This window comes from Salmo salar, chromosome ssa20 (genome assembly GCF_905237065.1).
Source record: "Salmo salar chromosome ssa20, Ssal_v3.1, whole genome shotgun sequence".
Lineage (NCBI taxonomy): Eukaryota > Metazoa > Chordata > Actinopteri > Salmoniformes > Salmonidae > Salmo > Salmo salar.
Window position 1 is genome coordinate 15,797,420 of NC_059461.1, and position 16,230 is coordinate 15,813,649.

The following is a 16,230-nucleotide window of genomic DNA, read 5'->3' on the forward strand; positions in this document are numbered from 1 at the left end:
CAGAGTGGACCAGCAGGGCTCGTGTGTGTGTGTGTGTGTGTGTGTGTGTGTGTGTGTGTGTGTGTGTGTGTGTGTGTGTGTGTGTGTGTGTGTGTCACATTCATGTCTTCACCTGGGAGTCTCGTTGGCTTGGAGATGAATGCCTGAACTTCAAATGAAGATAGAACCAGCTAATTAAGCCAAGGGAAGAATTTATTTTGATGACAACAAAGCATTGGAGGCAGGGGGAGGGACTTGCATTGTGCGGTGTGCTGGGCTCTCTTTGATTACATATTAAACACGGCTTTGTGCTGGCAGGGTGCTATGGAGACATTAGCTTTGATTAGATATTAATTGCAGTCTCTGGGTAGACCCGAGATACACGATACTAGCATCTAGAGGGAGCCTCGCCTCGGAAATTCACTCCAAAACAAACAAGTGAGCAAACAGACAAACACACGCAAACATTCAGCCATACTGGTTTTGATATTTTCAAAGGTGCTTTTTTTTCCCTTTTTTTCTTGTGTCCTCTCCAAGATTCCCATAAAATCAAAACAAATTATTAATGAAAAATCCATGGACTTCCTCTCCGGTCTGATCCAATTATCTTTTAAGTGGCAATGACTATGTCGACTGCCATGTAGCTGATTGATGTTTGTGTTGTCAGATTTGAAGAGGAGCACAGACAGCGGGAAAACAGAACACAGATCTTCTGAAGAGGAAAGTGGAGTGATCGTGACCAGATTGTAACCTCTGACTTGAAAGCAGAAGTACGCCATCCTAACCTCTGGTTGAGGTGGGATGAAGTTGCCATTAAAGCATAAAGACACTGATCAGTTTAGTTTTTTTTCTCCCTAAATGGTTAAGGATAGGATTTGGGAAGGCTTACTTGATCCAGAAGTGTGCTTAAGGGAAACTTCTACCACGAATAAAAGCACTCACTTGGGGCTTTGAATGGATAGTGTACATTGTATAACTTCGTATGGACTACCTCTTGTGTTAGATGGCTGGTAGGGCTTTGGTTTTAAAAATCAACAGCAAACCTGATGCCGTAGTCTTGCATTCGTTCCACCTATGGAGTGTATAGTGGAGGGAGGCCAAGGCGAATACATTTTATGTACATACACTCCCCAACCGTATTTATTTGGACAGTGATGTGAAATTTGGCCCTATACTCCAGCATTTTGGATTTGAGATCAAATGTTTCATACGAGGCGACAGTACAGAATGTCACCTTTTATTTGAGGGTATTTTCATACATATTTGTTTTACCGTTTAGAAATTAAAGCACTTTATGTATCTAGTCTCCCATTTGAAGTTGTCATAAGTATTTGGACTAATTCACTTAAAGTGTATTAATGTAGTCTAAAGTTAGTATTTGGTCCAATAATCTTAGTACGCAACGATTATATCAAGGTTGTGACTCAACAGGAAACCGTCTTTAGAGACACTGACCAAATTGCTCTGGCTGGACTCAAGCATGTTATTCTTTATGAAATGAAAACAAAACTTGATTTAAAAAAAATACTATTTATTTATCAGACATTGCACATTAAAGCTTCAATATGGGATTTGTTTTTCAGCAAAACATCAAATGTTTTTTTTTTCTGTTTTCAAACACTCATATTTTCATTTTTTAGCAATGCTGAGTGCTACAATGTGTTCTTATGCTGCTCATGTTCAAACTGGTTACATGAAGAAAAAAAACGATTATTCTCATCGAGCAGTGACATAGCTGGGCTGAGGCATGGCTTATGGCTTCCATTCAGAATTAAAATACTAATACAAGAATAACTCAATCTGATCTCTTGGTGGTTGGAATTTGCACGGCTCAGACTCAAACTATTACAATTATTATGATGGATAGCACAGATTTTTAGATACTGCTATTGTCCCTTCACGGTTCTCATTGAAGATGTCAGCATTGTTACTCTTAAAATGCTAGTTTGTGTTTGTGTGTTTGTGTGTGAATGGAAAAAGAACAAGACAGAAATGCATCCATAACATTTCTTTTATTTTTCTTCCCACAAAGAAATGTCTACAAAAGCGATAAAATATAGAATTTAACAAAAATCACTTCAGACCTTGACTTCATTATTTACATCTCGAAGGAGGAGACACTGAGATGGCTCAGGAAAACTCACAACTTCAACACAACTGGATCACCAAAGCTCTTAATTTATGTCGCTATCTCTCTCTCTCTCACACACACACACACACACACAGCTGGGTCAAAGCTGGGTCAAAGTTCTAAGGTCTGAGCTGACTCAACAAGTGAAAAAAGCAAACATATAAACAAACAATTCAATGTAATGAAATACACACTTGCCTCAAAATTCCTCTTTTTGATTGGTTCTCAAGTAAACTCACACAGTAAAGCAACTAGTTCCCATTTCGCCAATCGAGCTTGTCCTCTCTAACTATGGCACTTGAAAAAACGTGTTCCTTTTATTTTTGTTTTGTTAGTTTCTGTACCCCATACCTTTTTAAGGGTTTTGGTCACAGATGCTACATTTACTTTACTTTCTCACCTTGGGAAGCAAAGACATTCTAATCAATAAATTAACAATTTCAACACTACTCCAATAGCACACACGTTTAATGCATTAAGAAAGTATACAACGCATCAATAGAACAAAGAACCTCAATTTCTCCCTCTCTCTCTCGTTCATTCACTCTCTTTCAGCCTCAGTCTCTCTCTCTCTCACACAAGCCCGCACACACACACACACACACACATACACAGGTTCTCTAAAGAGGCAGAAGTTGGGGGTGTAGTGTATTTGACTAAGCATGTGAAATGTTTTCGATTAAGTATATAAAATGGCGGCGCACTTTGTCCAGTGGTCTCGTTGGGATAACAACCACATTTTGTCTGCGCTCCATGGTGTCTGTTGATGGAGTAAAAGGCGCATAAAGCGTTCAGTCCCTCACACTGAAAACGCTACTCCATAACATTCAGAATAAAATAATCCCACCCCTGCCAAACCCACCCATCACTCCCACCCCTGCCAAACCCACAGCATCGCTTGAGAAAACACAAAAGCCCCAATGTTTCATTGCCATGAAACGGCATGCAAAGATAACAGAACGACAATAGGCTAATAGTAATATAAGATTAATAGTAATAATAATAACAATAATAATAATAATAATAGTAGTAGTAATAAAATTCAAATAATCTTACAATACAGTAGTAAATGCTTTCCAGATATTATTGCTACAGTACCTTACAGTGTTGATTTGTCACTCAGATGACCAACCCCGTCCCCCAAACACAACCCCAACCCCCCGATTCACAGTCTAGAAAGGGAAAATAAAAACAAAGTGGGTTTGAATTCACTGTCCTATAGGCGTGGAATGGTTGGACGCCAGCTTAGTTATGGTCTTCCTTCATTGTAACACAAGCAGCATATCTAGAACGGGTGGTTTTATGAATGCACCTGAAAATGTTATTTTCAGGACATTATTAAAGGAATTTCTGGGACTATTGTAGATAATGGCTCTCCCCATTATATGGACCCGGACAGTGAATCTTTCCCACACACAGATAGACACACACACACACACAGACACACACACGCCTTGTCTGGGTAGGTTCCTTCGCTGGGAGCCACCAGCATATTTATCTCTCCCAAAAATGCTTACATTTTTCAAAAATGTTCTTTTCATGCAAAGACAGAAAAATTGTTGCTCCCTGAGAGAGATGCTGTGTAGTGCATCGAAATGCAAGTGATTGTCTTTAACGAGCCACTGACCTCTGACCTATGAGGGGAGAGGGATGGGAACTACTTTTGGGCCGTGGGGGGGGGGGGGGGGTATGGAATGGGGGGTTGGGGGTGGGGAGCTATGACTAGAAGCTCATCCTGTGTATACAGAGGATGACAGGACAACATAGTGTTCACTGCATATGGGAAAGGGTGGGGGGTAATGGAAATGGGAAGTGGAGGAAAATGTCTCAGGTCATACTGTTCTGTACACGCACTGGCTAGCATCTATTCTCCACTAAAAGCTCAGAGGGATTTGGCAACTGTGCGAAACACGTAAACGTGTCTATTATAACATCTAAGGAAATCCTCGAAGATCTTCAGCATTAACATTTAAAAAGCATTTGAAAAACATTCTAAACTGTTCATAAATTAAACAAAACAGGAAGTGATTGTCTATCATAGCTTACTATAAAGATTATACAATGTATTGCAACTTTAAGTGGCAAACGTTTCAGGGAAGAATATCTATTACCCCTAGAATAAGCAGTGCAAGAGTCCCAGAGAGCACTCTCTGTAATGTGGAATGTGTTTCAAGTTTCCATTTTAATATGAAAGATTGAATGTCCGATTGTCAGTCAAATTGAAAGAAATGATCAGTGGACATCCTGGTGTATCCACTCTAGCTAATCATGACTACCCTGTGATTGAATGTTCTAGAAGGATGAGGCTGAACAGAGAAATGCAAGGATAAGGATAAAGCAGTGTGAAAGTTCTATCTCCTCAGAGAGAAAGAGAGAGAGAAAGTATTCTTCATTTAAGATGCCCAGTGATTAGCATGGGCATAGATTGTGCAAAATGAGGGGGGGGATGTAGAGAGGAAGAGGTTTATGCAGGGACTGGGGTTCTTATATTCACTGACTAAGTAAGCCATCATGAAAAGACACCAAGATCAACACAGTCGTTTTGGCTAGGTGGGGTGGAGAGAGGTGGTGGTAGGTTTAGGGGGGCTGGCAGGATGGCAATCTGCCAGAAACTTTTTTTTCACACAAAATAGAATATTTATGTACATATCTTCACCTTGAAGAGTAGCCATAATTGTTTTACTCCTTCTTTTACAGTTTAATAGTTCTCAACTGAAAGATGCAATACCCTCTTCACATATCAACAGAGCCCAGACAAGGTTTCTCGACGTACCGAAAGCACCCCCCAGGTTTAACCCAATATTCTTTAACAAGTCTCATTTAAACTTGACAAATTCTGTACACATGAATCTATCAAATAAAAAAACACATAGACAAGGTATCAGCCACATAGGGCAGCTACAGTTTTAAATTAGGACTAAAATATGAACAGAAAAATAAGTAATACTGGAATCCGCTCTGTACTAAAGAATATCTACAATAGTTTTTCTGAATCCACACGAATCCCTCCCCCACCTTCAATATCACAATATCATGTAAAAAAAAAAAAAATGTATCAAAGATAAACAAATTGACTTACCCAGTTAAAAGACAGCTTAAAATGTGCTAGTTAAAGTCTGTACATTTCTGATCAGTTCTGAAGAGCCCCTTGGTCATGGGTGCATTATATACATTCTTTAGACTGTATCGGTGAATAGGGTTGGATAAGTGCTGGACATTCCTAGTGTTTGCGGCTGTAAGTGTCTGGAGGGTCCGGGCCTGGGGTCCGGGCTTTGCGGTTGCGGTAATGATGCGTCCGCGGTCACGTTGTGGTCCACTCTCTGAGATTGGACCGTAGGCAGTCACTTGGGTATGGTGATGGCTGCATTGGGGTCGGGATTGAAGAGCTCCTTGTAGAGTGGGGGGGAAAAGCACATTGACCGTCTCGGGATGAAGCTGCTGGAAGGCCTGTAGCTCCTCGGTGTGGAGAGTACACAGGGCCGACAGCGTGGGGATCCGACCAATCAGCTACAGAGGACAGAGAGGAGTCAACGGTCAGGGGTGATGGGTCAAGAAGTCTCAGGCTGTACAAACCGCAGCTAAAGCAAAAAAGGCTGTCTAAAATACACTACCATCCAGGGGTGCAACTTTCACTGGAGAGAGGGGGGAATGTCCCCCCCCCCACATTCTGAAATTGCATTTTTGTCCCCCCCCAGTTTTATCATTGGAATGTGATACAAAACAAGGCAACGGTGTGCTTTAGGACCACGCGGACACCTCCGAGCGGTCAGGTAAGCTGTTTGGAGTGCTTATCCGATTGGATAAAAATATATAATTGTCCCCCCCACTTTTAAAACCAAAGTTGCGCCGCTGCTGCCATCTAACAGTGCCTAGGTGTGACGCTCTTCGATGTGAAGCCTCACAACAGATGTACTGTATGAGGCTTAGTGATCTGGGTGGTGATGCGCCCTACCTTAGCCAGCGTGTCCTCATCCATGTGGTTCTTCTGCATGATGTGCTGCAGCGCAAAGTAGATCTTCTCCTGGAGCTTCTGCACCTTCCTGGGCTCCATCAGCCACGGCCGGTCTGACAAAGGAACACACAACCACATCACATGTCAATCAATCAATCAAATGTATTCATAAAGACCTTTTTACATCAGCAGATGTCACAAAGTGCTTATACAGAAACCCAAGCTAAAACCCCAAAGAGGAAGCAATGCAGATGTAGAAGCACGGTGGCTACGTAAAACTCCCTGTAAAGGCAGGAATCTAGGAATAAATTGTGTCTGTCTTACTACTAATAAAGACAGATTCAGTAATGTCAGTCACTGTGACCGCAGCATTCTCCAGCCAGGCACTGCCTCAGTAAGGTGCGCCTGTAGGTGGCGGCAGAAGGCTAGCTGTGGCTGTGTGTAGTCAGTACTGACCTGCGGAGATGAGCACTGCTGCGGAGAACAGAGCGATTTCCTCCTCAGTGAGCTGCAGAGAGCACAGACTCTTGGCAAAGTCAAATACCGCGCTGACCAGGTTGTCACAGCCTGAGAGAGACAATAGAGAGGCGGTCAATTCATTGTCATAGTTATATCTTGTCCAGAGCATTATGGGTACTGTAGTACATCATACTACTTAGATGACAGTCGATGAGGTGGTACAGTAGCGCTAGCAGCAGTGCCTTACCTAGAGCTTTGAACATCTGCATGCCCCCGTACTTCCCCTCAAACAGCACTGTGTTGTTGAGCGGGTTAAACGCCCGACACATTCTAACCAGGACCACCTCCAGACAACCTAGAGAGAGAGAGAGAGAGAGAGAGAGAGACGTTGATGACCTTTTTGCTAATCCAATATGTTTTTCATGTTGGTGCTACATCGTTGATACGATGTGGAAACGTGGTTGTTTCAAGCAGCTTGTTTCCAGTGGGTCAGCAGTGCCAGCTCACCTGACTTGAGCAGAAGGATCTGGTCATTCTGGCACAGCTCCATGAAGCCTGAGATGCGCTTGGCAAACTCCACCACATACTGGATGGCATGGGTGATCTGGATGGCACACTGCTGCCACAGCATGTCTCGCGTCTGCAGACAAATACACACGTTGGCAAGTTCGGGACGCGTTATGACAGCTCGTATACACACTTTTCAAACACTGCTATAGCACTTCCCCAAGTGCAAACAAATACAAACCGTATTTAACACACATGTTTATGCCACAGGACTATGCACACAACAAGACACGTAGAGTTGTATTTGGGTAAGTCCTCCCTTTTTACAGTTCAATGAAGTACAATACAGGAATTGGGAAAATGCATACTTAGAAAATAGTCAGCTCTCTCGCTACTCAGAATATCCAAAGTACAATATCAGCAAATTGCTTTTGTGTGTTCTATAGTGTCTGTCTGTAAAATGAATCTCTATGGAGAATATTTCAAAGGGTTCTTCTGTAATGACCCATAATCCATTAGACACAGAGGAATGAGAGAAGTCACGGTGATATAAAGGAACTAGTGCTGTTTCACACACACACACACACACACACACACACAGGCAGGCGGAGAAAAGGAGCGAGAGAGAGATAGAAACAGAAGAAGGAGAAACGAGCAGAGAAAGAGAGAACTTGAGAAGAAAAAAAAGAGACAGAAAGAGAGAGGGGGTGAGATTCTATAGACATCCAGAGTTTGGGAGAGAATGAGGGCAGTTGGTATAGGGAACAAAAGAGACATTGGATGACAATAGAGTTGGGAGGTGCTCAGAGGTTGTACTGTAGGTTAGTGAGCAGCGTAAACTCGACTGGTCACAAGGAACACACACACCACAGGAGGCTGCTGATGGGAGGACGGCTCATAATAATGGTAGGAACGGTGCAAATGGAATGGCATCAAACACCTGGAAACCATGTGTTTCATGTATTTGATTCCATTCTCCTGATTCTGCTCCAGTAATTGCCACGAGCCCGTCCTCCCCAATTAAAGTGCCACCAACCTCCTGTGAGGTACACACACTAGTCACACTCACTTTGCTCTGGTACATCTTGATGTCATCGTAGGAGTGTGTTTGCCAGGCCAGCTGCTGCAGCTCATCTGCTGTGTATTGACAGGTCTCCAGGTGAGACTTTATAATGTTCTGGGCGATACGATCTATGGAGGGAGATGGGGTGCAGATACAGATCACAATTCCAGCAAAACGGTAGCTTACCATTCATTGTCTATGGAGCATGAAACCGATGAACCGTACACACGCTTAATGAAAACTTCCGAAGGTTTCAGTCCTCATGCAACTTTCTATGTAGTCTCGTCCACCAGCCTGGGGACAAAGTTTATTTTTATGTATCTGAATCTGAATTGTAGAAAAGAATTGTTGGGCTAATTGAAACGTGGCGTAGAAAACAGCAGAACGGATCTTTAAAAGAATCAGCTAATGTATTGTATACCCCCATCCAAGTATGTGACAACTCCAATAGAGAATGCACTGTGCACTGAGTAAAACTGTGTTCAGCTGAGTTGACATCGCAACCTTAGTAAGGCAGGCAACACTCAAGATTCACTCTGCAATCTGACAGGGTGTTTCTTGCATTGATGGGCTGAGCTTCAATATGATACAGGGTCAGCTCACACACTCGCACCCCCCAAGAAAGTCTGATCTCAGGTCCCTCACACTGCTTATCACACTTAACCTCGCCATGACACCTTCATGTTCAAATCATCAACTAAGGCCTGGTGTCTTCCTGCCCCGTACAACACTCGGGCCTCATTATGTCATGCACCTAATGTTTTTGAAGGCGGCACTGATGGTCCAATTGAACACCTGTGAATAAACTTAACCCTAACCCTTAGTTACCTAGCTCTCCCATGCTGACATTGCTTGGCGCCAGCTGACTGTCCTGGTAGGAGCTGTAGTTGAACAGGTTGGTCACAGGGGTCAGGTCGTACACAGGCTCCTGTTTTATGTGCTTCATGCCCGCCATGTCCAGGCCTGACTGATCCGGGGAGGGCTGGGTGGAGTCCATACCGTGGTAGTAGCCGCCGGGGGCACCACCGTTCACCTGGCCCTTGGGAAGCTCGATGACGTGGCCGTTGGCGTAGGTGCCTCCGATCTCGTGGTTGAGGGTGTTGAGGCCGTTGGTCAGGCTGGAGGAGTAGACGCGCGCCAGGGCCTCGGCCTCACCAGTCTGCTGCTGCCGCTCATTCAGGATCCGCTGCTGGTGCTTCTGCACCTCGGCGTACAGGCTGTCTCGCTGCTTCTTTGACATGCGGCCAAACTTCACCGCTATGCACAGAGGGAGGGTTCTTTATTAGTCACATTGTGTTTGGTTTCTCCCTCAGCTTCACCTGTGCTTTTACATTCCAGAGATTACAATAGTATTTGACAATCTTAAAGGGATAGTTCGGGATTTTGTCAATGACGACCTTTTATCTACTTCCCTAGGGTCAGATAAACTCGTGGATACCATTTTTGTTTCTGCGCCCAGTATGAGATAGTTTCGCAAGGCAATGCTAACTAGCATTAGCGCTATCTTGGCGCTAGCATGCAAGCTGTAACCGAAGACTTTCAGTTTTTGCGCTAAGCTAGTTAGCATTGGCTCGCGAAACTACCTCTAACTTCCTTTATATTGGACGCAGAGACAAAAATGATATCCATGAGTTCATCTGACTCTAGGGAAATAGATGAAGGGCTTCATTGTCAAAATCACAAACTATCCCTTTAAGTAAGCAAGTGTCTACACTTGTGTTTGTGTATGTATTTGTGTGTACGTTCATGTGTGTGTCGAAGCGGTCTCACCATCTCTGGACATTCCAAGTGCGAGACACTTCTGTAAGCGGCAGTGTTGGCAGCGGTTTCGGTTGGTCCTGTCGATCAGACAGTTCCTCTGGCGAGGGCAGGAGTATGCAGCGTTGTTCTGCTGACTACGTCTGAAGAACCCCTACAGGACAAACACGAGCGGTCAGTCAATGTTTTGGAAATAAAGGAAAAGATGTGAAAATAATACAAAATAATAAAATAGAAAAGATCTCACGGAGAGTAGGAAAGAGACGGCGGAATAAGAAAGAAGATATAAAACAAAATGACAGAGGAGAAGGATGGACAGAGGGAACAACAGAGCTGTGTTGACAACTCACTTTGCAGCCCTCACATGTGATGACTCCATAGTGGATTCCTGATGACTTGTCTCCGCAAATTTTGCATGGTATAACTTCGATTTGGGCTGTGGACAGAGAGAGGGGGAGGGGAAAACACACATACCTGAGTTACATAACCGTTTTATTGTATCACACACACTGTGATACACAGTGTTAATGGCCGCTCAACTTTCCCTAATTAGTGTGTGTGTGTGTGTGTGTGTGTGTGTGTGTGTGTGTGTGTGTGTGTGTGTGTGTGTGTGTGTGTGTGTGTGTGTGTGTGTGTGTGTGTGTGTGTGTGTGTGTGTGTGTGTGTGTGTTTCTGTCACATATGACCCAGTGAGCGGGCACAGCACTCCCAATCAGAAGGAACCTCTCCAGTCAGCAGGTCACTGTGACATTGGGACATCCTGTTAATTTTAGCAGTGTTTTTTTTTGTAGCGGTAATGACAGGAACACTAGTGACAGACTTTATGTCATGAGGACGAGCAGGGGTCCTTAGATGTGCTCCCAGGATTGTAGTGGGGTTACATCACCAAAGTATCTTCCTTTATTCACTCACTCGCATTGTAAACGTAGTGTACTGTTGGACTGAACCGTGTACTGTAGGTCTGAAATCGCCTCACACACAGAAACCATTAGGCGTGTCCAGTGACCACAGTAACCAGTGTAGCCACGTAGTTCAAGACGGAGAAGGAAAGCGACAGATAGATCGAGCGATAGGTGGCACATATCTTCTGAGACTGCACACTCACTATAAAGAGATTAGACACTCTAATCCTAAATGACTTCCTTCCTCCCAAGCTGTTTCCTTGCGATGCACACTGGCTTATCCAAAGCACCAATTCCCTAATATTCTTTCTGTACCTGAACCTGGTAGAATCAGGTAAGATGGTTATAAACAGACATTTCAGGTGATTATAAAACATGTTTTGTTTAGTTACTTTTTTCTTGAAATGTTTCTCTAACTTTACTGCAAGTCAAGCTAGCTTGCACTGCAGAGCAGCAAACGTTAGCTAGTTAAAAGATAGGCTTGGTTGAATATAAAATTATGGCTAGAAACCTCAACCTAACAATTACCATCACAATACACTTAAATGGGAGGCAACAGATATATATATATATATACACATACATACACATACACAAACGACCATTCAAAAGTTAGGGGTCACTTAGAAATGTCCTTGTTTTTGAAAGAACATTTAAAAAAAAATCCATTAAAATAACATCAAATTGATCAGAAATACAGTGTAGACATTGTTAATGCTGTAAATGACTATTGTAGCTGGAAATGGCTGATTTTTCTATGAAATATCTACATAGGCGTACCGAGGCCCATTATCAGCAACTATCACTCCTGTGTTCCAATGGCATGTTGTGTTAGCTAATCCAAGTTTATCATTTTAAAAGGCTAATTGATCATTAGAAAACCCTTTGCAATTTTGTTAGCACAGCTGAAAACTGTGGTCCTGATTAAAGAAGCAATAAAACTGGACTTCTTTAGACTAGTTGAGTATCTGGAGCATTAGCATTTGTGGGTTCGATTACAGGCTCAAAATGGCCAGAAACAAAGAACTTTCTTCAGAAACTCGTCAGTCTATCCTTGTTCTGAGAAATGAAGGCTATTCCATGTGAGAAATTGCCAAGAGACTGAAGATCTTGTACAACGCTGTGTGCTACTCCCTTCACAGAACAGCGCAAACTGGCTCTAGCCAGAATAGAAAGAGGAGTGGGAGGCCCCGGTGCACAATTGAGCAAGAGGACAAGTACATTAAAGTGTCTAGTTTGAGAAACAGACTCATCACAAGTCCTCAACTGGCAGCTTCATTAAATAGTAAACACAAAACACCAGTCTCAACGTCAACAGTGAAGAGGCGACTCCGGGATCCTGGCCTTCTAGGCAGTTGACAGTGCATGCCATAGCAAACACCAAGCCGTGAGGTCGAAGCTCCGAGACAGGATTGTGTCGAGGCACAGATATAGGGAAGGGTACCAAAATATTTCTGCAGCATTGAAGGTCCCCAAGACAGAGCTCCAAAGTTCCTCTGTGGAGATGGGAGAACCTTACAGAAGAACAACCATCTCTGCAGCACTTATGGTAGTGGCCAGACGGAAGCCACTACCATAAGCCGGTAAAAGGCACATTGCAGCCCGCGTGGAGTTTGCCAAAAGGCACCTAAAGGACTCTCAGACCATGAGAAAAAAGATTCTCTGGTCTGATGACACCAATATTGATATTTTTGGCCTGAATTTCAAGCGCCACATCTGGAGGAAACCTGGCACCATCCCTGCGGTGAAGCATGGTGGTGGCAGCATCATGCTGTGGGGATGTTTTTCAGTGGCAGGGACTGGGAGACTAGTCAGGATCGAGGGAAAGATGAAAGGAGCAAAGTACAGCGAGATCCTTGATGAAAACCTGCTCCAGAGTGCTCAGGACCTCAGACTGGGGCGAAGGTTCACCTTCCAACAGGACAACGACCCTAAGCACACTGCCAAGACAACGCAGGAGTGGCTTCGGGACAAGTCTCTGAATGTCCTTGAGTGGCCCAGCCAGAGCCCGGACTTTAACCCGATCGAACATCAATGCAGAGACCTTAAAATAGCAGTGCAGTAACGCTCCCCCATCCAACCTGACACGAGATTGAGAGGATCTGCAGAGAAGAATGGGAGAAACTCCCCAAATACAGGTGTGTCAAGCTTGTAGTGCCATCCCCAAGAAGACTCGAGGCTGTAATCACTGCCAAAGGTTCTTCAACAAATTACTGAGTAAAGTGTCTGAATACTTATGTAAATGTGATATTTCTGTTTTTTAAAAACCTGTTTTTGCTTTGTCATTATGGCTTATTGTGTGTATATTTTTATTTCATCCATTTTAGAATAAGGCTGTAACGTAACAAAATGTGGTAAAATTCTAGGTGTTTGAATACTTTCTGAATGCACTGTATATATACAGTACCAGTCAAAAGCTTTGACACACCTACTCATTCCAGGGTTTTTCTTAATTTTTACTATTTTCTACATTTTAGAATAATAGTGAAGACATTAAAACTTTGAAATAACACATATTGAATCGTGTAGTAACCAAAAAGTGTTAAACAAATGAAAATATATTTTATATTTCAGTTTATTCAAAGTAGCCACCCTTTGCCTTGATGAGAGAATGCCAAGAGTGTGCAAAGCTGTCATCAAGGCAAAGGGTGGCTACTTTGAAAAAACTGAAATATAAAATATATTTTCATTTGTTTAACACTTTTTTGGTTACTACATGATTCCATATGTGTTATTTCAAAGTTTTAATGTCTTCACTATTATTCTACAATATAGAAATTAGTCAAATAAAGAAAAACCCTTGGATGAGTAGGTGTTTCCCAACTTGACTGGTACTGTACACATATATATATTTTAAATTATTATTATTATTTGTATTACTATTTTCCCCTAACCCTACTACCCCTCCCCTAATTGGAGTAAACTAATGGACAACAACACCTAGGCTTCTACTTCCAGCTTATACATACTATATACATTTTACAGACACAATGCATTTTACAGTAGTTATCTTTTGTTTTTAATCCAATCCTTGAGCTTCCCTCAATCCCTCCCATCTATCTCTCAAGACCATCCAGTTTTGATTTCTATTTGCCATATATTTTTCAACTGTGCTGTGATGTTTCACAAAAGTTCTGAACCTTTCTATTCTAATCGATTTTACAGATTATTTCATTTACAAACGTTTTTGCCAAAAGTATTATTATATTATTGATTTTTCAAATCACTTAGATTTTTCAAATCACCCAGCAGTGCTATTTGCAGAGTTAGCTCCAGGTAAATGTTGCAGTCCTTCAGCCATTCCTGAACCTGCTACCAAAAACAAGCTACATATGGACAGTACCAAAACAAATGATCTAATGATTCTGTCTCTTCGCAGCGAATGCTGCAGAGCTGGGATGGTTGTATTCCCCTTATATATATATAACATTCTATTGGTTGCAAGAATTTTGTATGATAATTTAAATTGAAAAATGATACGTTTTGAATCCGGTGTCGTTTTATGTATCAGTTCATAAAGCATGTGCCATGGAATCGGTACATCAAAAATCTCTTCTCAACTGTTTTGCAATCTATATGGCACAGCTGTCAATTTTTTGGTCCTTAAATGAAACTGGTATACTTTTTTATTTATCACAATTTTCTTTAACAAATGTTGGTCTATAATGCAGAGCCGAAAGACAAGTTCCTTACATTTCCCCCTTCCACTTGCCTCTTCCATTTTTATGGTAATGCTGCAATTAGTTGGTTGTAAATCTGTGTGACATAACTCCACCAGTCCTATTTATGATATCATTTACAAAGATGATACGTTTTTAAACATGTTTATTATTTAACATTACTATTAAAACAGTTCTCACTTATAGTAATGGTTAATTGTTTACAAGTTGCTAGCTATACCATAAAGCCATCACCAAAAATGACATATTTTCATCTTCTTCTCTGTTTTGGTAACTTCCTGTTCTTCCACGGACTCTGGCTGGACTAAAGACGACACAAAGATTGAACATTTTCAAAGTATGTGGTGTCCGTCTTCCATTGACATCCGGCACAACGTAATGGAGTGTTTATGGGTATTATGAACAAGGCTTTAGGGCTCTATTCAATCTGTATCGCTGAAGCGTTACAGATTGCACGCTAGAAATGTTGAGGTCATTTCCAATTGAGGCGACATATGCAGCATTTACCATGAATGCAGTCTCTGCTAACACGGGAACATTGCCTTTAAATTTCAATCACGCTGTAACGCTGAACGTCTGATACGGATTGAATACAGCCCTATTTTCAGTTTCTGAAATAGTAATATTCCACAAATCTACGAGAATGAATAGCCTTCAGATTTTGTCTGAAACAGATAAAAACACATAGCACTTTGATGACCCTGAGAATAGCACAAAACGACACAAAAAAAGGGACCCCCAACTGGGTTGGGTTCATTTGGAACCAAACGGAAGAAAAATGGACAGAAACAGGAAGGGACTACCTGGATTTGTCCAATAAGAAACACTAGTTTTCCTTTTACGTTGCAAACATTATTTTTACGTGTGCCCTAATGAACACAACCAATGATTCATTATGATCTGTGGTAGAGTAATAGCAGAAAAACTGTACACTGTACAAAGTACACAGAGAAATGACATCTAACATTTTAGCCTATGAATGTAGTAATTTGTGGTCAAAGGCAATGTCCAAAAGTATGTCTTACCTATGGCATCCGTTTTCATTTTCCGCGGAGACACATGCATAAACACATGTAGCCTACACACACCGCTCTGTGTTGCAGCTACAACAGGATAACAGGTGTTTTAATGTGTGTGTGGTAATGATTGTGTGCATATGCATGTTGTGTGGGTGTCTGATTGGTTTACATCACTGCATCAGCAGTGTTTATGGAGTGTGTGTATGTGGTTTGTATGTCATCTGTGTGTGTATAGTGTCATAATGGGATTAGCTCAGGGAAATAATGACTACTCAGTTGTCTGCTGCCTAAGCTGGAGCTGTCTTGTACCTCTTTACCCAGGGAGGGATGTCCCACTCCCCCCACAAAGCCTGAGTAAGAGAGGGTTCGACTGCGGGTTTAATGACCCTGACCTCTGTGACCCCGGAGTCTAAGACCATGTGGTGTCACAAGGTTAGTTAGATCCTGACCCCACACGACCAGGACACTATTATGTTAGATAGACAGACAGACAGACAGACAGACAGACAGACAGACAGACAGACAGACAGACAGACAGACAGACAGACAGACAGACAGACAGACAGACAGACAGACAGACAGACAGACAGACAGACAGACAGACAGACAGACAGACAGACAGACAGACAGACAGACAGACTGAAAGAAACTGAAAGAAACTGAAAGAAACTGAAAGATTGAAACTAACAATGTCCGAATTCATGTATGGGTTATGGAGACTCCATATACTGTAACAGTCTTTGTAACATTCTTTCTGGTGTGGTCAGCCACACACTTAGC

General features: G+C 42.3%; 2 protein-coding genes across 7 annotated transcripts in view; one reads left to right on the forward strand and one right to left on the reverse strand.

Annotated features, from left to right (window-relative positions):
* Positions 1-812, forward strand: part of LOC106580069 (transient receptor potential cation channel subfamily M member 7) — an 89,257-nt gene extending 88,445 nt beyond the window's left edge. For 4 of the 6 annotated variants that reach the window (XM_045702993.1, XM_045702996.1, XM_045702994.1 and 1 more), the window contains exon 38: positions 647-812. In XM_045702993.1, coding sequence (XP_045558949.1) covers positions 647-729 — 83 coding nt within the window. In that variant the 3' untranslated portion in view covers positions 730-812. Of the gene's footprint in view, positions 1-350; positions 606-646 lie in introns of those variants that run through there. The other 2 variants (XM_045702995.1, XM_045702998.1) reach the window with 2 other exon arrangements.
* A 1,160-nt stretch (positions 813-1,972) lies between these two features.
* Positions 1,973-15,553, reverse strand: rorb (RAR-related orphan receptor B). The gene is given in 11 exon segments (XM_045702999.1): positions 1,973-5,514; positions 5,516-5,617; positions 6,063-6,175; positions 6,519-6,629; positions 6,769-6,876; positions 7,029-7,161; positions 8,098-8,219; positions 8,920-9,348; positions 9,862-10,003; positions 10,200-10,285; positions 15,457-15,553. Coding segments are annotated over 11 exon segments (1,449 nt in total). The 5' UTR covers positions 15,497-15,553; the 3' UTR covers positions 1,973-5,451.
* Positions 15,554-16,230: the final 677 nt, after the last annotated feature.